The sequence below is a fragment of the Hyperolius riggenbachi genome, chromosome 5 (assembly GCF_040937935.1).
Source record: "Hyperolius riggenbachi isolate aHypRig1 chromosome 5, aHypRig1.pri, whole genome shotgun sequence".
NCBI lineage: Eukaryota > Metazoa > Chordata > Amphibia > Anura > Hyperoliidae > Hyperolius > Hyperolius riggenbachi.
In genome coordinates, this window is record NC_090650.1 from 167883985 (window position 1) to 167904371 (window position 20387).

Genomic DNA, 20387 nt, shown 5'->3' on the forward strand with positions numbered 1-20387 from the left:
ATTTATCCTCCCATGCAATCGTACACAGAAGAAGCAATCTTTTATCCTTTAGGGGTAAAAGTTGTACGCCTAGGGTATTACCCCCAACTACTCCCAGGCAGTAGCGTTTCCCGATTTCCTAGGGCAATTCTGTACTCTATGACCCCCCTCTGCACAATAAAGACACAACTGCTCTGAAATCCTGCGTCTCCGCTCCACCTGAGACAACTTCGACCGGCCAATCTGCATCGGCTCAGGTGGAGGCGAAACGGGAGGAGGTAGAGTCACAGGAGGCGCAGCGTAGGACACCATCTTTACATGATTTCTACCCCGGGTCTGTCTCTGATAGCGTAGCCTACGGTCGATCCTGATGGCCGATGAAATGGCCTCATCAATGGTCTTAGGTTCAGGCTGACTTAACATAAGATCAGAGACCTCATCTGACAATCCTGATAGAAAACAATCTAACAGAGCAAAGGTGTCCCACCTGGTTGATACTGACCACCTTCTGAATTCAGCAGCATACTCCTCGACCGGACTCTTGCCTTGACGTAATAACTTGAGCTTCCACTCAGAAATCGAGGCAATGTCTGGATCGTCGTAAATTATTGCCACAGCTTTAAAAATTCATCTACTGAGGTTAGGGCTAAGTCTCCAACTGTATGCCCAGGTCTGAGAATCGCCTGATAACAAAGTCTTAATAAATGTGACCCTTTGGGCCATAGTTCCTGAAGATCTAGGTCTCAACTCAAAGTATGATAACACTCTACTCCTAAAATTTCGGAAATCAGATCTGTGACCAGAAAATTTTTCAGGTACAGGCATACGTATGTCTGAGCTAGGAGGAGATCGCACTTCATCCACAGCCGTCTGGAGGGTTTGTAAAGACCCGGACAAAGCGTCAGTTAACGCCCGGTGATTACCCAGCACTTGGTTGATGGTATCCACCGAAGTGGTAAGTGCGCCCAGACGGTCGGTGTGTGCGTCCATTTGCATTTTGGGTCTGACGTTCTGTAACGATCGGTGTAACACACGGAGGATCTGATTATCGGTGATCTGCAGTATCACCGAGACTACAGATATATACCCGATTATTGATGATCTGCAGTATCACCGATAATCAGATATATTTCTATGCTCTGGACACCTGAGAAATATGAGTGTTTGTGCAACAGTAATACTTTGAGGAGAGCACCCGTATAGAGGGTGCCAGGCAGTAAGAGATACTGCTCAGAGAACAGGTTCCTTCCAATGGTCTGATGCTCCCCAAGGGGCGGAGCCAGGCTGAGAGTGAGAAGGACCAGAGTGTGTGTGACACCAATGGTTAAGTGTCACTGACAGGTCTGTGAACTATCTCCAAACAGGGAAGATAGTTCTCGAGGTCGGACAGGCCTGGTCGGCAACAGACAAACAGATCAGATACAGAGACAGGAGACAGATTCGGAATCTAAAGACAAGCAGGGGTCAGCAACAGAGTATCAGTTATAGCGAAGTACCAAATCAGATATCAAGAGAGTAGTCAGGAAAGCAGAAAGTCATAACAGATAATAACAATGCCTAATCTTAGGTGTGAGTTCCGTGATCATCGACACTCTGGAACTAGTCTGAAGTATAACAGAATGGTAATACAGTTCCCTAATCTTGGGTGTGAGTTCCTTGATCATCAACACCCTGGAACTAGTCTGAAGTATAACAGATTGGTAATACAGTTCCCTAATCTTGGGTGTGAGTTCCTTAATCATCAACACCCTGGAACTAGTCTGAAGTAATAACACAGAAAATATCACAGATACTGACAAGATCTGAGTGCTACCACGTAGTGATCGCAATGCCAGGCACCAGAGAAATGACCAGCACCCAGTATATATACTATAGCGCTCTCCAGCGCCTCCCCTAAGTGCTGGACCAATCAGAAATGGTTGAATTGTCAGCTGACCGGCTTGGTCAGCTGACAACCTTCTGGCTGTCATAAAAGTTCTGCCTCTTCACGCGCGCGCGCATCCTTCTGAATCTGTGTGGACTATCAGTCCCAGCTACACCAGACATGTCTTGCAATGTATCCGCTGTGCAGGGCGCGGAACCAGCCGCACCGCTATCCGGGCATGCGGCGGTTGATCCGCGTTCAGCCATGCCGACAGATGTAGGCCTATGCGTGCAAACCGCCGCGTCAGATGCGGAATCCGCCACATTGGACGCGGAAACAGCCGCCTTGCTCTGAGCACCCGCGGCGGCTTTTCCGCGTTTTCTTACAATTACAATGAAAAAAACAAAACATTAATTTTCACAACGAAGATCAAAACAAGAAACCAGCTACACATTTCATCAAGACTTTTCTGATGTTAACCTGTATAAGGTTATCATCACTATGCTGGCTGCTGTTGTTGAGATTGTTTTTTTTTTATAATAAGTTGTCACCTGTGTGTTCCGCAGCGCAGACCAGCATTTTCACATAGTGCAAAAGATCTTATCTCGCTTTCCTTTAAAAAGTATCTTTTTGTTTCTATAACTGAAGTTTTTTCACATTATTTTACAGACTGGCCTTCTTGTGGCATGCTATCAAGGTTACGTGGATATAGTGATCACATTATCCCAGTGTCCTCATATTGATGTGAATTGGCAGGACAATGAAGGCAACACCGCTCTCATAACAGCAGCTCAAGCAGGTATGAATTATTTTTGTACAAGTCTTCATTTAAATTTAACATAACTAATGTGATCCATAGAACTGAACAAAAAATTGCAAAGCTAAAGATAAAAAGAAAGAAAACCATGCAGTCATTGTCGTACAATTTTTAAAACTTACCTTTTAAAATGACATAGTTTTAAAGTGCACCTGTGTGGAAAAGAAAGATTAAAAATAGATACTTGTCTCAGTAGAGGGAAACCTCTGGATAGTCCAGAGGCTTCCCAGATCTTCCTGATGCCCACCGTTTCAGTGTTGGGTCTCAGAACATATCCAATAAGAGCTTTGTCTAATATACTCCCCACGCTCCTATCCAAGTACAAGTTTCTTCATATTGGGCATGTGCTAGGATGGTCCACACACGCCCAGTAGAATAAAGCCACTCATGCATGACTTTTTTTTCTCTGTGCAGAAGCCAGCTTCATTCTATTAGGCATATGTAGACCATCCACATGCATGCCCAGTATGAAGAAGCTCATACTTGGATTGGAACATGGCCAAAAAGAAGAATAGTCTCTGTAGTTAGGCTCAGTTCCCACTTGCACTACAATTGAAAACACTGAAGATCATGAATAATCCTGCAAACTTTATCTGCATTTGTTAAAAATTACCCCTATAAGATGCTCTGGACTATAAGACTCACCTAGGTTTAGAGGGAAAAAAATCAGGAAGAAAAAAATACTAAACCCAGTGTGTCTATGATGCAGGGGCGTCTTATGGCGTGCATGAAAAAGGGGCCTGAGGGAAAAAGGACGTGGTGTTTCATTGATAAAAATATCCTTAATATCCATTTTGTTAATAAAAATATTGTTAATATCGATCATTATCAATATTCTTTGTTTCTAAAGTGTAGATGGTGTGTGTATATTATCGTAACAATATTGCCAAATGAAGACTGTTAATAATGATAATAAATCAGTAATGCATTTTACTTATATTTGACTACAGCTTAACCTAACCCTACTCTCGCACAGAGCCCTAAACAGCCCCCCCCCCCCCAAACGCCCTTCTTGACGCCTAACCTTAACTGTTCCCTCCTGTACAAACACCCTTACAAACGTTACATTTGTAACGTGAAATATTTGATAATGTAACATTTGTAAATACAACATATTTCAAAAACTTTATTGTTCCAATGTTGTAATCAATAATGGCCAAATTTCTGCTTGGGTGCATGTTATTGATATTTGCATTAGCGCCTATGGAGGGCCCAATTCGTCCATTTGAGGCAGGAGCTCAATTTTCCTGCTTTGTGCCGTGGGGGTAGCCTTTGCCCCTAGTATAGGTAGCCTTTGTCCCAGTGTAGGTAACCTTTTCCCCAATAAAGGTAGCATTTGTTTGCCTCTGCCCCTATTATATGTACTATTTGCCCCTAGTATAGGTAGCCTTTTCTCCTAGTATAGGTAGCCTTTTTCCCAAATATTGATAGCCTTTTCCCCACTACAGGTAACCCTTGCCCCAGTATAGATAGCCTACGTGTTTTCCCCAGTACTGGTAGCCTTTGCCTTTTCCCTGTATAGGTACACCATCTTCCCTCCACCACCACTCATTTATCATCTTCCTCAGGTGGCCACCTCTTGCACAAAAATCCAGCTCCCTCTCACTGTGCTGCTTACTTCAGACCTCAGATCAGCAGTGACCCGTAGTAAAGAGACAGCCAGCTTTACCCAGTTACAGTGGCAGTCATATACAGGAAGTAAGCAGTGATCTCACTTCCTCTCTTGCGGCCACTGTGACTGGGCAACACTCACTGTCTCTTCTTCACTGCCAGTCACCACTAATTTGAGGTCTTAAGTATGCCACCAGGCAGCGGAGTGAGAGAGAGACAGTCGTTGTGCAAGAGGGAGGCTGCCTGAAGCATATGGTAAATAAGCAGTAAGTACTTCCCATCTCACTCTGCGGCACTTTTTACTGTAACATTTGGAATATAAGACGACACCCCCCCCTCCCCCGCCATTTTGGGGAAGAAAAGGCTTGTCTTATATTTTGAGAAATATGGTAACTACTCAGGGGCAAACCCAGCATTTTTAAAGGGGGGATTCCTGAAAGTTCTCCCTTAACCACGCAAAATACAGTATAACAATATGGTTAGACATCATGCTGGGTACTAGGATGTCCGATCTGCTACCAATCGACAACGGGGTCAATCAGAAGCAGTATGGATACAGATAATAATGAGGACAGCAGATATTGCTAATGAAGGGGAAAGAGAACCATTCACACAGCAGGGCACAGGGCTGTGTTCATACCTGGCTCTGTCAAGTTCCCCAGAGGAGCTGCTCCATGCTCTGTGCATCCAAAGTCAACTGTAGCAGGGAAAGAAAGGGGGCGGTGCTGTGAGCTGCAGGATGCCTGCAGATGTTCTGGTATCTCAACTTGTGCCTGTTCCCAGAAACTGCACCAGCCCTGGTCTGAGGGGGGGAGTCTGGGCAGCTGTAATCCCCCCCTGCGTTTGCCTATGCTACTGGTTGGAGTACATTAGACATTAGTGAGATCTGCTGAAAGGGCACAGTACTATCATTTACACATGCATGCCCCAGCTCCAAGATGTTTTTGTAATTTGTTTTAACAGCTTCACACTGTTCTGAATTTTAAAAAAAAAATAGTTTTCATTGTGGGTGTGAACATGTGACATGCCATATAATTGGCTACCTTTTAACATACTTACAATTTTAATAGCCCACCTTTTATAATAAACACAGAACTGGTTTTCACATAGGTTACTGCTTCCTAGCAGATTAGATCCAGGGGTTGTTTAGTTTAATGGTGTCCAGCATCAACATTTTAAGATTTCAGAAGGATGTCATTCAGCAATGAACAGCAAGAGACGATGCTAGAGACGCTAGTGCTAGAGACGATAGACCTCATTTACTGGGCTGGAGAGCCAATGAAAATAACTTATGATACAGTAAACTAAATATATTAAGGTTTGTCATCAGATGGCAAAATTGTACCACTCTAATTTGGGTAAAATCACAGAATATTGTGGGTGGTTGAAATGGATGTCAATAGTCCTTGCATCATTACAGTTATAGGCTTGCATTGGTAGGCACGTGAATAGGGCAAGAGATTCAGGGCACTTCTCCGAATCTCCGCCTACTCTGCTTCAGTTGTCAGGGCATGGAGTACCCTAAATGTTGGTGGTGAAGCGAGCAGCACCAGAGGGTGGAGTGGGGGGAGGGGGGAGCAGGAATAGCCCGGCCAAAGTGTTTAAAAGCGGGGGGTGGGGGGTGGGAGAGGGTAGGAGTCGGGAGTAGGGCCTGACTTCTATCCTCCCTCCCTCTCTTTGGGCCCCCTCTCCTGTCACTGTGCTCCCTCCTGTAAGATACAGCTTCAGACTCACAAGGCTCCGGGATGTGAACTGCCTTGTAGAGGACACAGTGTGGACCTGAAGGCTGCTGCTCTAGCATCTGTTAGAGCCCAGAGCCTGGTGAGTGTGAAGCAGTATCTTCCATGGCACAAGGAAGCAAAGTGTTAGGAGGTGACCCCTGAAGTGAGATGACTAGCTACCAATTCAATTTCAAGGCCACAATGGCAGAGTCCCTCCATGGGTGTTGGCCACATGAAGCTAATTGCATAGATTTGTATGTGGGATGTGATAGCACAGCAAGCAAACTATGTTCAACAGTTCCAATGCAGGCTCTGTCCTGTTATTCCCTCCATGAATGTCTAAATCCATGAACAGGTGCAGAAAAGGTTGTCTTCTTCACATATATATTAGGATTATTCAAGATGGCGGAATAACGGTAATTGAACTGTTTATATGATCAAATAAAAATAAACCTAATATTTTTCCTTTCCTTAGGAACAGAAGATGATGTCCATAAGATGTATACCGTATATACTCGCATGCAAGACTAATTTTTTAGCACAAAAAATGTACTCAAAAGTACCCCCCTCGGCTTATATGTGAGTCATGTCCCCCTGAATGCCTTGCCAACTAGTTATAGTGCCCCCCGGCTTTGTCCGTGCCAGAGGCGTATCTACAGACGTGCAGGTGTGGCTAATGCCCTGGGCGCCGCCTCCTTCCAGCTACTAGGGGGGCGCAGTTCCCTCTTCCTCCTCCCTGTGCTGTGAATGCTCGCTTCTGCCCTCCGCTCACCTGTGTAAATAAAGAGGGGACAGAGCACATTACAGCCTCCCTCCCCCTTCCCTTCATCTGTATCAGTGACGGTATTAGCTCAGGTCCTGCAGCCATCAACCCTGCCTGAGCAGCACGGAAGATCAGTGATGGCTGCTCAGGGCTTCTCTGCTGGGCAATCCTGCAGCTCCGTATTGCCTGCTCGATCTCCCTCCCTCCTCAGCTGCTGGGGACAGTAACATATCAGCAGTCATTTCCCCACCACATGGATAACACAGAAAGTCCGTGAAAGGCAGATCGACATCTCTCCCCCTCCACAGCTGCTCTACAATCGCCTGGCTGGTCTTCCTGCTTCTCTGAACAGACTCAGCCGGTGGATTACAGAGTGGCTGCAGGAAGGGGAGAGATGCCGATCTGCTGGTCACTGAACTTCTGTGCTACACGTGGTGGGGCAATGAGTGCTGAAACACTGTGAGTACCCACCCCACACTAGCCAGATTCTGCCATCCATCTATCCCCCCCAGCCAGATTCTGCCATCCATCTATCCATCCACCCCAGCCAGATTCTGCCATCCATCCATCCACCCCGGCCAGATTGTGTCATCCATCCATCCATCCACCCCAGCCAGATTCTGTCATCCATCTATCCATCCATCCACCCCAGCCAGATTCTGTCATCCATCCATCCATCCACCCCAGCCAGATTCTGCCATCCATCTATCCATCTACCCCAGCCTGATTCTGTCATCCATTCATCCATCCACCCCAGTCAGATGCTGTCATCCTTCCATCCATCCACCCCAGCCAGATTCTGTCATCCATCCATCCATCCACCCCAGCCAGATTCTGCCATCCATCCATCCATCCCTCCATCCACCCCGGCCAGATTCTGCCATCCATCTATCTATCCACCCCAGCCAGATTCTGTCATCCATCCATCCATCCATCCATCCATCCACCCCAGCCAGATTCTCCCATCTATCCACCCCAGCCAGATTCTGCCATCCATCCATCCATCCATCCATCCATCCACCCCAGTCAGATGCTGCCATCCATCCACCCATCCATCCATCCACCCCAGCCAGATTCTGCCATCCATCCATCCATCCACCCCAGCCAGATTCTGCCATCCATCCATCCACCCCAGCCAGATTCTGCCATCCATCCATCCACCCCAGCCAGATGCTGCCAGCAAGCAGCCAGATGCTGCCACCCACCCCAGCAAGCAGCCAGATGCTTCCACCCACCCCGGCCAGATTCTGCCATCCATCTATCTATCCACCCCAGCCAGATTCTGATATCCATCCATCCATCCACCCCAGCCAGATTCTGCCATCCATCCACCCCAGCCAGATTCTGCCATCCATCCATCCATCCATCCATCCACCCCAGTCAGATGCTGCCATCCATCCATCCACCCCAGCCAGATTCTGCCATCCATCCACCCCAGCCAGATTCTGCCATCCATCCATCCACCCCAGCCAGATTCTGCCATCCATCCATCCACCCCAGCCAGATGCTGCCAGCAAGCAGCCAGATGTTGCCACCCACCCCAGCAAGCAGCCAGATGCTGCCACCCACCCCAGCCAGATGCTGCCAGCAAGCAGCCAGATGCTGCCACCCACCCCAGCAAGCAGCCAGATGCTGCCACCCACCCCAGCCAGATGCTGCCAGCAAGCAGCCAGATGCTGCAACCCACCCAGCCCAGCAAGCAGCCAGATGCTGTCCCCCACCCACCTCAGCATGCAGCCAGACTATTTAATTTTAAGGCACATGGCTACTTAAATCTACAATATAGGGGACCATGGCTATTCAATTTATGTTACAGGGACATAAAGCGGAATATAACCCTGCATTTCAACTTTGCTCTAAAACATTATTTACAGTATATTATATGCAACCAGCATTTTTTTTTTACTAGACCAGCATTAGAAGGGTTACACAGGGCTTTAAAGTTCCTTTAGATTTTGGCAGACGCATCAGAAGCTGAAATAGATACATTTTGTTTACATAATGTATCTAAGTGTTGAATGTGACTCATCTCTCTCACTGAGAAGGAGCTTGGACGACAGCCAAAGAGTGTGTAACTGTTTATCAATAGATACATGTAACTAAATAGAATGTATCTATCTGAACTTCTGCATATCTCTCCAAGACCTTTAAACCTCTGTGTTTAACCCTTCCAATGCTGGTCTAGTAAAAAAAAAAATGCTTTTTGCATATAATATGCTGTAAATAATATTTTAGAGCAAAGTTGAAATGCAGGGTTATATTCCGCTTTAAACTAGTAATTGGGGGGGCGCAAATTTAGTGTTTGCCATAGGCGCCATATTACTCAGATACGCCCCTGGTCCGTGCACCTCTTCGGCAACAGAGTGTGTGGCCATCACTAGGATAACTGACCTGAGGTGCAGCGGAGCAGAGAGAGCAACATCGTCTCTTCCCTTATGTGCTGGATGCACATACAGTTCCAAATGGAGGTGCCGTTTTCTCAGGGGCTTTCCACTGGCACAATTTCCGTGGTGGCTGCGGTGTAGCAGAGCGGGGGCTCCCCGATGTGACAATTTCCATAGTGGCTGCGGTGTAGCAGATCGTACAGAGCAGCGGCATCACGTGGAGCTCTGGGGATTCCCTTGCCTCTCTCACAGCTTGCCGTGTTTCATATGATGCCATCTAGTGGCGCCTTGAGACATAGCGAGACAGAGAGGCAAGGGAATCCCCAGAGCTCCATGTGACGCCACTGCTCTGTACGATCTGCCACACCGTAGCCACTATGGAAATTGTCACATCGGGGAGCCCCCGCTCTGCTACACTGTAGCCACCATGGAAATTGTGCCAGTGGAGAGCCCCTGAGAAAACGGCAAGTCCATTTGGAACTGTATGTGCATCCATCACATAAGGGAAGTGACAATGTTGCTCTCTCCGCTCCGCTGCACCTCAGGTCAGTCCTCCTAGTGATGGCCACACACTCTGTTGATGCAGGGGTGCACGAACACAGGACACAGTAGAGTGCCCTTGATAAAGCAACACTTTCATTTTGTATTGGGCACAGGGCACAGCAGTGGGGTGCGTCTGTCACAGGGACCTCAAATTGCATGCTTCATTTTACTGATAGTGCACATGGAGCAGGCAGAACAGACAAGACACAGCTATGTATACACCAGCAGACTTATTCAGATACAATTTTTGCATCCTAAGCCACCTATTTATGCAAGTTTGTCTCTGTACTGCTCCTTGTATTTTTAAGCAAAGGGGGCATTCTTGCAGGGTGACAATTCTTATGCTGTGGGGTACTTGAGGTGTGTGTTTGTGTGTGTGTGTGTGTGAGTGTTACATTGTCACACTGTCACACTATCAGTGCACTATATAGAGGCACCTGTGACTGTGGCTCTGCTTGCCTGCCTTCGCTGCGATTCCAACCCTCGGCTTATATAGTAAAATTTGGAAGGTCAGCATATATGCAAGTTGGCTTATATGCGAGTATATAAGGCAATTTAATATTATGATTATGATTATAGAAGTGTATCAATGAGAATATCATTGTAATTTAGGTATGATTTATAGGTGTTCGAATGCATTTTATAGAAATAAATCTGAGTCAACCTGGTTTCATCTGGCAGAGATGGAAAACAAGTTCTATTGCTAAAGGACCTAGATTACAGAATATCGTCTCCCTTGAATGCCCAGTCCTTGAGTACATAGTAAACACTGCCAATGTTTACAGGATTAGAAGCAACCTTGTGTAGTTGGGAATAACACTAACCAGGTCTAAAGGAGAAATAGTTGTCAAAATAAAAAAATGAACTCCTATAATCTTAACCTCCTGAGCGGTCTGGACGAGCTCAGCTCGTCCATCACCGCCGGAGGCTGCCGCTCAGGCCCTGCTGGGCCGATTTTTATCAAATAAAGTGCAGCACACGCAGCCGGCACTTTGCCAGCCACGTGTGCTGCCTGATCGCCGCCGCTCTGCGGCGATTCGCCGCGAGCAGCGGCGAAAGAGGGCCCCCCTAGCCGCCTGAGCCCTGCGCAGCCGGAACAAAAAGTTCCGGCCAGCGCTAAGGGCTGGATCGGAGGCGGCTGACGTCAGGACGTCGGCTGACGTCGATGACGTCACTCCGCTCGTCGCTATGGCGACGATATAAGCAAAACAAGGAAGGCCGCTCATTGCGGCCTTCCTTGTTTATTCTGGGCGCCGGAGGCGATCGGAAGATCGCCTCCGGAGCGCCCTCTAGTGGGCTTTCATGCAGCCAACTTTCAGTTGGCTGCATGAAATAGTTTTTTTTTTATTTAAAAAAAACCCTCCCGCAGCCACCCTGGCGATTTAATCAGAACGCCAGGGTGGTTAATATAGATCATTAGTTATTATCCCGTTTGAGCGTTCATACAAGTGAGTTCTCAATAAGCATATCATTTCAAAATATACTATTAATACTAAGTTAACCCGATGCAAGTAATTAACGATGGGTTCATATGGAGTTATTAAATTATCCCGGTCTCTAACTAAATTTAAATATGATCTATTATAATTGACACATATGAGATAGATATTAAGTGATAACAACGTCATGTCTTATATGACATTATAATTTCAAAATTGTGCTGATTTGTATGAAATATATTTATTCTAATATGTATTTGTATAACCAAGAATTATCCTTAATCCATCAAAAAAGCATGTTTTTTTTCTAAAGTAACAATTGGGCAAGGCCATTGATCTTATAAATGTGAGCCATAATGCCACCTGCTAGAAGAATACTATATGACAGCATACATTATTGATGAGCCAAGGAGGACACCTACTGGTGATGGCAAAACACTACAAGTTAAGGAACCTAATTTTTTTCCCCTCTGGATTTTTTCCCCCTCATTAACGGCTAGACACTCCCACTGCCTTGTGATTAGCTAAAGGGTAATCTTTGTTACAGCCCATAGTTTTGGGGATTAGCTAGTCACTGAGGAGGACATGGTACATAATAAGGTGAATAAAAATGGAGAGGGAACAGATCATCAAAAAAAATCATCACAGGTCATAACAAGGAATCCATACCATCTGAGTGATCATCACAGCTGCTACGCCCAAAGGAACACGCCCTAGACGCCATCTTGGAAACCGTTTTGGTGACTATACTGAATGTGATTATATATTATGTACAGCACAGCTATCTGAACATACGATTGATAAAGCAACTTTTATTAGTTGATAGTGATAACCATTGCAAAAAGGGTTGATTCAAACAGAGTGCACGCTGGGAGAATCCCCTGCATTAGCAAGAAATTTACTTACAGAGAACTTATCTTTCTATAGATTATTAGATATAATCTGTGAGAAAACGCGGAAAAGCCGCCGCGGGTGCTCAGAGCGAGGCGGCTGATTCCGCGTCCAACGCGGCAGGTTGCGCGCGTGGGCCTGCATCTGCTAGCATGACTGAACGCGGAGAAACCGCCGCATGTCCTGAGAACAAGGCGGCGGATTCCGCGTCTGACGCGGCGGTTTCCACGCATAGGCCTACATCTGTCAGTATGGCTGAACGCGGAGAAACCACCGCATGCTCTGATAGCGGTGCGGCTGGTTCCGCGTCCAGCAAAGCGGATGGTTTACAGCACATGTCTGGTGTGGCTGGGACTGATAGCCCACACAGGTTCAAAAGGACGTGCACGCGCGCTGAGAGGCAGAGCTTTTATGACAGCCAGAAGGGAGTCAGCTGACCAAGCCGGTCAGCTGACAATTCAACCAGTTCCCATTGGTCCAGCACTTAGGGGAGGCGCTGGAGAGCGCTATAGTATATATACTGGGTGCTGGTCATTTCTCTGGTGTCTGCCGTTGCGATCACTACGTGGAAGCACTCAGACCTTTTTGTCAGATTCTGTGTTATTCTCTAGACCAGTTCCTGGGTGTTGATGTTCAAGGACCTCACACCCCAGACTAGGAATTCTGTATATCATTTGTGTTATTCTCTAGACCAGTTCCAGGGTGTTGATGATCACGGACCTCACACCCCAGATTAGGAATACTGTATATTATCTGTGTTATTCTTCAGCCTAGTTCCAGGGTGTTGATGACTACGGAGCTCACACCCAAGACTAGGAATTAACTTTACCATCCTGTTATACTTCAGACTAGTTCCAGGGTGTTGATGATCAAGGAGCTCACACCTAAAGACTAGACATTGTTGATTATTTGTTATGACCTTCTGCTTTCCTGAGCTCTCTTCTGATCTCTGATTTGGTACTTCGCTATATCTGATACTCCGTTGCCAAACCTTGCTTGCCTTAGGATTCCGCATCAGTCTTTTTCCTCTGTATCTGATCTGTCTGTCTGTTGCCGACCTGGCTTGTCCGACCTCGAGAACTATCTCCTCTGTTTAGAGATAGTTCACAGATCTGTCAGTGACACTCCACCATTGGTGTCACTCACACTCTGGTCCTTCCCACTCTCAGCCTGACTCCTCCTCTTGGGGAGCCTCAGGCCATTGGAAGGAGCCTGTTCTTTGGGCAGTATCTCTTACTGCCTGGCACCCTCTATACGGGGGCTCTACTCAAAGTATTACTGTTGCACCAAACACTCATATTACTCAGGTGTCCAGACGTTAGAGATATATCTGATTATCGGTGATACTGCAGATCATCAATAATCGGGTATATATCTGTATTCTCGGTGATACTGCAGATCACCGATAATCAGATCCTCTCTGTGTTACACCGATCGTTACATAATCCAATTTTCATTGATAGCTTACTGTAACATTGTATAGTTCATTTTAAAGATAAATACTAGATCTGCCAAGTTATTTATCTCAAGCATTGGTGTTTCATATATCATATTCAGGCCACGCCTAGCGAAGATTATGCTGACTCATTGGATATTTCATTCCAAAAGTATCATCAATAATCGGGTATATATCTGTATTCTCGGTGATACTGCAGATCACTGATAATCAGATCCTCTCTGTGTTACACCGATCGTTACAGAACGGCAGACCAAATGCAAATGGACGCACTCATTGGCCATCTAGACACACTTACCACTTCGGTGGATAACATCAACCAAGTGCTGGGAAGTCACCGGGCGTTAATTGACGCTTTGTCCGGGTCTATACAAACCCTCCAGACGGCTGTGGATGAAGTGCGATCTCCTCCTAGCACGGACATACGTATGCCTGTACCTGAAAAATTTTCCGGTCACAGATCTGACTTCCGAAATTTTAGGAGTAGAGTGTTATCATACTTTGAGTTGAGACCTAATTATTCAGGAACTATGACCCAAAGGGTTACATTTATTAAAACTTTGTTATCAGGTGATTCTCAGACCTGGGCGTACAGTCTGCCCGACGGAGACTTGGCCCTAACCTCTGTAGAGGAATTTTTTAAAGCCATGGCTATAATTTACGATGATCCAGACATTGCCTCAACTTCTGAACGGAAGCTCAAACTGTTGCGTCAAGGCAAGAGTCCGGTTGAAGAGTATGCTGCTGAATTTAGGAGGTGGTCAGTATCAGCCAGGTGGGATACCTTTGCCCTTTTAGATTTTTTCTTATCAGGGTTGTCAGATGAGGTCTCCGATCTTATGTTAAGTCAGCCTGAACCTAAGTCCATCGATGAGGCCATTTCATCGGCCATCAGAATAGATCGCCGGCTGCGCTATCAGAGACAAACCCGGGGTAGGAACTATGTGAGAATGGTATCCTACGCTGCGCCCCCTGTGACTCCACCTCCTCCCGTTTCGCCTCCACCTGAACCAATGCAGATTGGTCGGTCAAAATTGTCTCAAGTGGAGCCGAAATGCAGGATAGCAGAGCAGCTTTGTCTTTATTGTGCAGAGGGGGGTCATAGAGTACATAATTGCCCTAAGAAATTGGGAAACGCTACTGCCTAGGAGTAGTTGGGGGTAATACCCTAGGCGTGCAATTTTTACCCCTAGATGATAAATGTTTGCTTCTTCCTTGTACTATTTCATGGGAAGATAAGTCTGAAGTCACTGAAGCCTTCATTGACTCAGGCTCAGCGGCTAATTTTATGGATTACGAATTTGCTAAAAAATTTGGGTATTTCGCTCACCCCGGTAAAACCTCCTATTCAAGTTACGGCAGTAGATGATTCCCCTCTGCAGAGTAACAGTCCTCTGTCGCAGACCCCAGAGGTGGGAGTCACTATCGGGGTGCTGCATAAGGAGAATTTGTTTTTTTGTGTTACACATGACAACCTCCACGATCATTCTTGGCATGCCTTGGTTACAACTTCACTCCCCTCAGATAAATTGGGCCACTGGTCAGCTAACGAGCTGGTCGTCCCATTGCTTTCATCATTGTTTAGCGAAGGTAACCTTGGGCCAGACCAAGATTCACATGGAGGGAGTACCAGATCAGTATTCTGAATTTTCAGACGTGTTTTGTCCTAGATCAGCCGATAAACTTCCTCCACATCGCCCTTTCGATTGTCCCATCGATCTCCGGTCTGGTTGTATGCCCCCTAGAGGTCACCTCTACAATTTATCTGGGCCGGAAAAGTTGGCCATGCAGGAATACATCCGCGAAAACTTAGCTAAAGGGCAGAGGCGTCTGAGCCATTAGGCAGCTATAAATTCTTGCCTAGGGCGACAGGAGGAGGGAAGGGCGACAGGAGGAGGGAAGGGCGCTTCTGCACTGAGAAGTGAGAGAAGAAATGCCTCTCAGCTCACTCAGGTATCAGGTTACACAGCAGCAGCTAACAGCAGCGCCTGACTGGACTCATAATTGATTCACTGACTGAGTCATTCATTTCCTTCAGCTCAATGATTCAAAGAACCACAGCAGTGAATGAGTCAGTGAGAGAAGGCACTCATCCTAGTCAGGGATCGGAGTACAGCATCAGCTCCTTCCTGAGTCCTGAGATTCATTCAGTCCCTCTCTCTCTGCTACTGGTAACTGTGTGGAAGTAGAGACTGTAGCAACCAGGCATTGACTGCCCCCCAGGCCGCCTTTCATTCAGTGATTTAGGGTTGGTCCTGTGTCTGCTGTATTCAGGTTTGTTGTTGTAAGGCATTTTAAAACACTAGGCTAGCTGATAAAAGTGCAATTAGAGGGCAGGCAAGCTGATAAATATACACAGCATGATGCAGAGGAGGGTCCGTGGGAAAAAAATCTGTCTGGTCTCTCCCCATTGTTAAAATGACTGCATGTGCAGATAAGGGGCCTGATTCACAAAGCGGTGATAACTCAGTTATCACGCCTAAAAGACTTTAGGCGTGATAACCTTTGCACTAGCAAAGTTATCACCGCTTTGTGCTATAATTCGCGCAAAGCTCCCACGCGCAAAGTTTTGCTTCACGTGAATTATAGCACAAAGCGAATTATAGCAAACGCGCACGCGCGTAAAGTCCCATAGGGTTTAATGGGCGCTGCGTGCGCAAAACTTTGCGCGCGGGAGTTCGCGCGAATTCCTTCAGATCACGCCTAAACTAAGTTTAGGCGTGATAAAGGACTTTTCACAGGCGTGCAAAGTGTTTGCACCACTTTGTGAATCAGGCCCAAGGTGTTAAACAGGTTGAAAAGTTTTGACAGTCCCTAGACTCCAGGAGGGCTGCTTGCTGACTTGTGTGGAAGACTGGCAGGGACAGCAGTCCTATTACCAGCAACTAGTCTCTGTGTAATGTGGAACTGAAATACAGATAAGCTCTCTGCTCCATCTCAGGCTATTCTCAGTCTCACTCCACTCCTCCTCTCTCTGGGCTAGTGCACGACAAAATCGCAATAGCAATCGCTAGCAATTCGCGAATGCGACTTTGTGAAGCGATTTGGTGAAAGAATCGCTCCAATAAATGCTACCTGCAGCATGTTTGCGATTTTAAAAAATCACAACACTGCTGTGGGAACACCCTCATAGGGTAACATTAGCCCAGCGTTTTTCAAATCGCTGTAAATTTGAAAAGCGCTCTGAAGCACTCTTGGTGTGCACCAGCCTCCTTCACTCACATTTGTTTCCCTCTTTCCCTAGTGCTGGCTGGCTGTGTCTTCTTGTCATACAGGAAAACTAAATAAAAGTGCAATCCTGGTGAAGCAAATATCTTCTTCCCTCTCTTTCAGCTTTTCTCTCCTCATTATTTCTCTGCATAAGGGCTCAGACACACTATAGGGTGGTGAAGGGGAGGACATAGGTAGGTGTATGTGGGGGGATTGGCCTTGAGGGAATTACAGTGGCCATACTTTTGTTGACTTGACAGCCGACTGACCAACCGTTTTGATATTAGCAAATCGGATAAAAAAATTTGGGTGGAAATTGGTTGAATGTATCAATCTGAGATGTTGGGAAATCTCAGGCCAATGTGGTTGTCAGGTGCAATAATCATGGAGTGCCATAACCACGAATTATAGACAAGACGGAAACCCCGGCCGTTGTCCCTTAAATTGTATTGTGCCCCCCTGATGCCTCTACTTTTCCTGTCACACTGTTCACAGAGTGTCCTTGCTGTATTTCCACATTGGCGCTCCACGTGATTACTGGCATATACGACATGGGGTGAGTGTGTGACATAATTTGGGCTGAGGCTGCCATGATAACAGGCCTCTAGTCTGTGTTTCCCCCCAGGCCAGAAGGTCCCAGTCCTCCCCTGGTAGCAGCATAGTGTGTGTGTGTGTGTGTGTGTGTGTGTGTGTGTGTGTGTGTGTGTGTGTGTGTGTGTGTGTGTGTGTGTGTGTGTGTGTGTGTGTGTGTGTGTGTGTGTGTGTGTGTGTGTGCGTGGATAGTGTATGTCTACTGTGTGCTGTGTATAGTGCTCTGTGTGTGTGTATAGTGTAGTGTGTGTGTGTGTGTATAGTGTGTGTGTGTGTGTATATAGTGTGTGTACTGTGTATAGTGTGTATGTTGTGTGCGGTGTGTGTGCGCGTGTGTGTGTGTGTACTGTGTGTGTGAGTGCATGCCGCAATAAGTATATTTTATGGTGCAACGCTCTGCTGCATTACAACTACTTTCTGGTGAACCCATGCCGCAATAAGTGTATTTTTTGGTGAAACGCTGCTGCATTATGATTTTTGGGGGTCTTGGGGGTGGGGTTCACCACAGGAGTGGTGTTCACCACGAGGGGTGGGAGGTATGGGACTGGGGGCAATCACGGGGGGGAGGGGAACAGGATTTCTCGCCCGGAGTGACAAAATGGCTAGAGACGCCCCTGCTAAAGGGTTCATTCGCCCTTCCCGGTCACCTGCTGGAGCAGGTTTCTTTTTTGTAAAGAAAAAAGACGGAGGCCTTCGGCCATGCATTGATTATCGGGGTCTGAATAAAATCACAGTAAAAAATCGCTATCCATTACCTTTGATAGATGATTTATTTACTCAGGTCACCAATGCTAAGATTTTCTCAAAATTGGATTTGCGGGGTGCATACAACCTGGTACGGATCAGAGAGGGCGATGAGTGGAAGACGGTCTTTAACACACCCGATGGGCATTACGAGTACCTGGTGATGCCCTTCGGGTTGTGTAACGCTCCGGCCGTCTTTCAGGAACTCATTAATGAGGTGTTCAGGGAAGTTTTGGGTAAATTTGTCCTGGTATATCTAGATGATATACTAATCTTCTCAGCTAACCTCTCAGAGCACAGGGCTCATGTCAGATTTGTGTTGCACAAGCTAAGACAAAACATGCTTTATGCTAAGTTGGAGAAATGCATTTTTGAGGTAACATCTGTCGCCTTTCTGGGGTATATAATTTCTACCTCGGGCCTTTCTATGGACCCTGCCAAAGTCTCTGCTGTCCTGAGGTGGCCTCAGCCAGTGGGACTGAAGGCTCTCCAGAGATTCTTAGAGTTCGCAAATTACTATAGAAGGTTCATAAAGGGGTACTCCACAGTCATTGCACCCCTCACCAGTCTCACAAAGAAAGGGGCAGATAGCAACCACTGGTCCCCCGAAGCTCTGGCTGCTTTCTCCACTCTGAAAGAATTGTTTTGTTCTGCACCCATTTTGAGACACGTCGACACCTCCTATCCCTTTATCGTAGAGGTGGATGCCTCAGAGGTCGGGGTGGGGGCTGTGCTGTCTCAGCGTTCTGGGTTGCAGGGAAGATTACACCCGTGTGCCTATTTTTCGCATAGGTTTTCACCAGCAGAGAAAAACTACGATATAGGCAACAGGAAGCTCCTAGCCATTAAATTGGCCTTTGAAGAATGGCGTCATTGGCTAGAAGGAGCAGAACATACGATTACAGTTTACACTGATCACAAAAATTTGGAATACATTAAGGGGGCTAAGAGATTGAGTCCCGGTAAGGCGCGGTGGTCACTGTTTTTCTCGAGATTCAGATTTGTAATTACGTATACTCCGGGTAGTAAAAACATTAAAGCAGATGCTTTGTCCAGATGCTTTGAGCCAGAGACAGCACAGTCCTCAGACCCAGAGACTATTATCCCACAGAAAGTGGTATTGGCTGCCACAGAGACCTGAAAGAACTGGATGGAGACTTTAAGTCCCTTCCAGCAGGATGTCCCTGAGGGAAAACCTGAAGGGGTCATCTTTGTACCATTGCCGTTTCGTCTCCAGATATTGCAGATGTTCCACTCCCACAAAACTGCTGGACATCCTGGGGCCTCCAGAACACAGGACCTGGTTGCTAGGTGTGCTTGGTGGCCTTCTTTGGCAACTGACTGCAAGGAGTATGTGAGAGAATGTGCAGTATGTGCAAAAAGTAAACCCTCCCGTCTGGCACCTGTGGGAACATTGCAGCCTTTGCCCACCCCGAGTGAACCATGGACACACTTGTCCATGGATTTTGTGGGTGAGCTCCCGAGGTCTGAGGGCATGTCGGTCATTTGGGTGGTAGTCGACAGATTCAGTAAAATGGCCAATTTCGTGCCCCTGAAAGGACTCCCCTCGGCCCAGGAGTTGGCTGATCTTTTCATCATGCACATTTTCCGGCTACATGGCATTCCGGAAAATATAGTGTCAGATCGGGGAGTCCAATTTGTTTCTAAATTTTGGAGGGCATTCTGTCATCAATTGGGCATGGAACTGTCGTTTTCGTCGGGCTACCACCCACAGACCAATGGTCAGACCGAGAGAATTAATCAGTCACTGGAACAGTTTCTAAGGTGTTATGTTGCAGATGCGCAAAATGATTGAGTCAAGTTCTTGCTGTTTGCAGAATTTGCACACAATAATTTGAAAAGCTCTTCCTCTGGATTCTCTCCATTTCAGGTGGTAACTGGAAAGTTGCCTAAGTTCTCCCCACTGCCAGTAGCTTCTACTCCGTTTCCAGCTTTAGAGGCTTGGCAAAAGTCATTTAAGAACATTTTGGGAATCGTGAAAGAGAATCTAGAGAAGGCTTTTTAGAGTCAGAAAGGTCAAGCTGACAAGAAACGTTCCATAGAGTGGAAGTTCCGGCCAGGAGACTTGGTCTGGGTGTCCACTCGTCATTTGACTTTAAAACAGCCTTCGCCCAAGTTAGGACCCAGATTTGTGGGTCCTTTCCCAGTAACCAGGAAAATCAACAATGCTACTTATGCCATTGACCTTCCTGCCAGTATGCGTGGTGTGAGATCGTTCCATGTGTCCCTGCTTAAGCCAGCAGTGCATGTAGATTCCACTCCTCCTCCCACTGTGATGGTGGATGACCAACCTGAGTATGAAGTGGAAAAGATTTTAGACTCACGTATTGTACAGAACTCAGTACAGTATTTA

At 46.6% G+C, this 20387-nt stretch overlaps 1 protein-coding gene across 5 annotated transcripts in view; it reads left to right on the forward strand.

The window, feature by feature from the left end:
- ANKRD33B (ankyrin repeat domain 33B) overlaps nucleotides 1-20387 on the forward strand; it is a 688858-nt gene that overhangs the window by 334429 nt on the left and 334042 nt on the right. For all 5 annotated transcript variants that reach the window (XM_068236425.1, XM_068236428.1, XM_068236424.1 and 2 more), the window contains exon 3: nucleotides 2513-2642. In XM_068236425.1, coding sequence (XP_068092526.1) covers nucleotides 2513-2642 — 130 coding nt within the window. The remainder of the gene's footprint in view (nucleotides 1-2512; nucleotides 2643-20387) is intronic.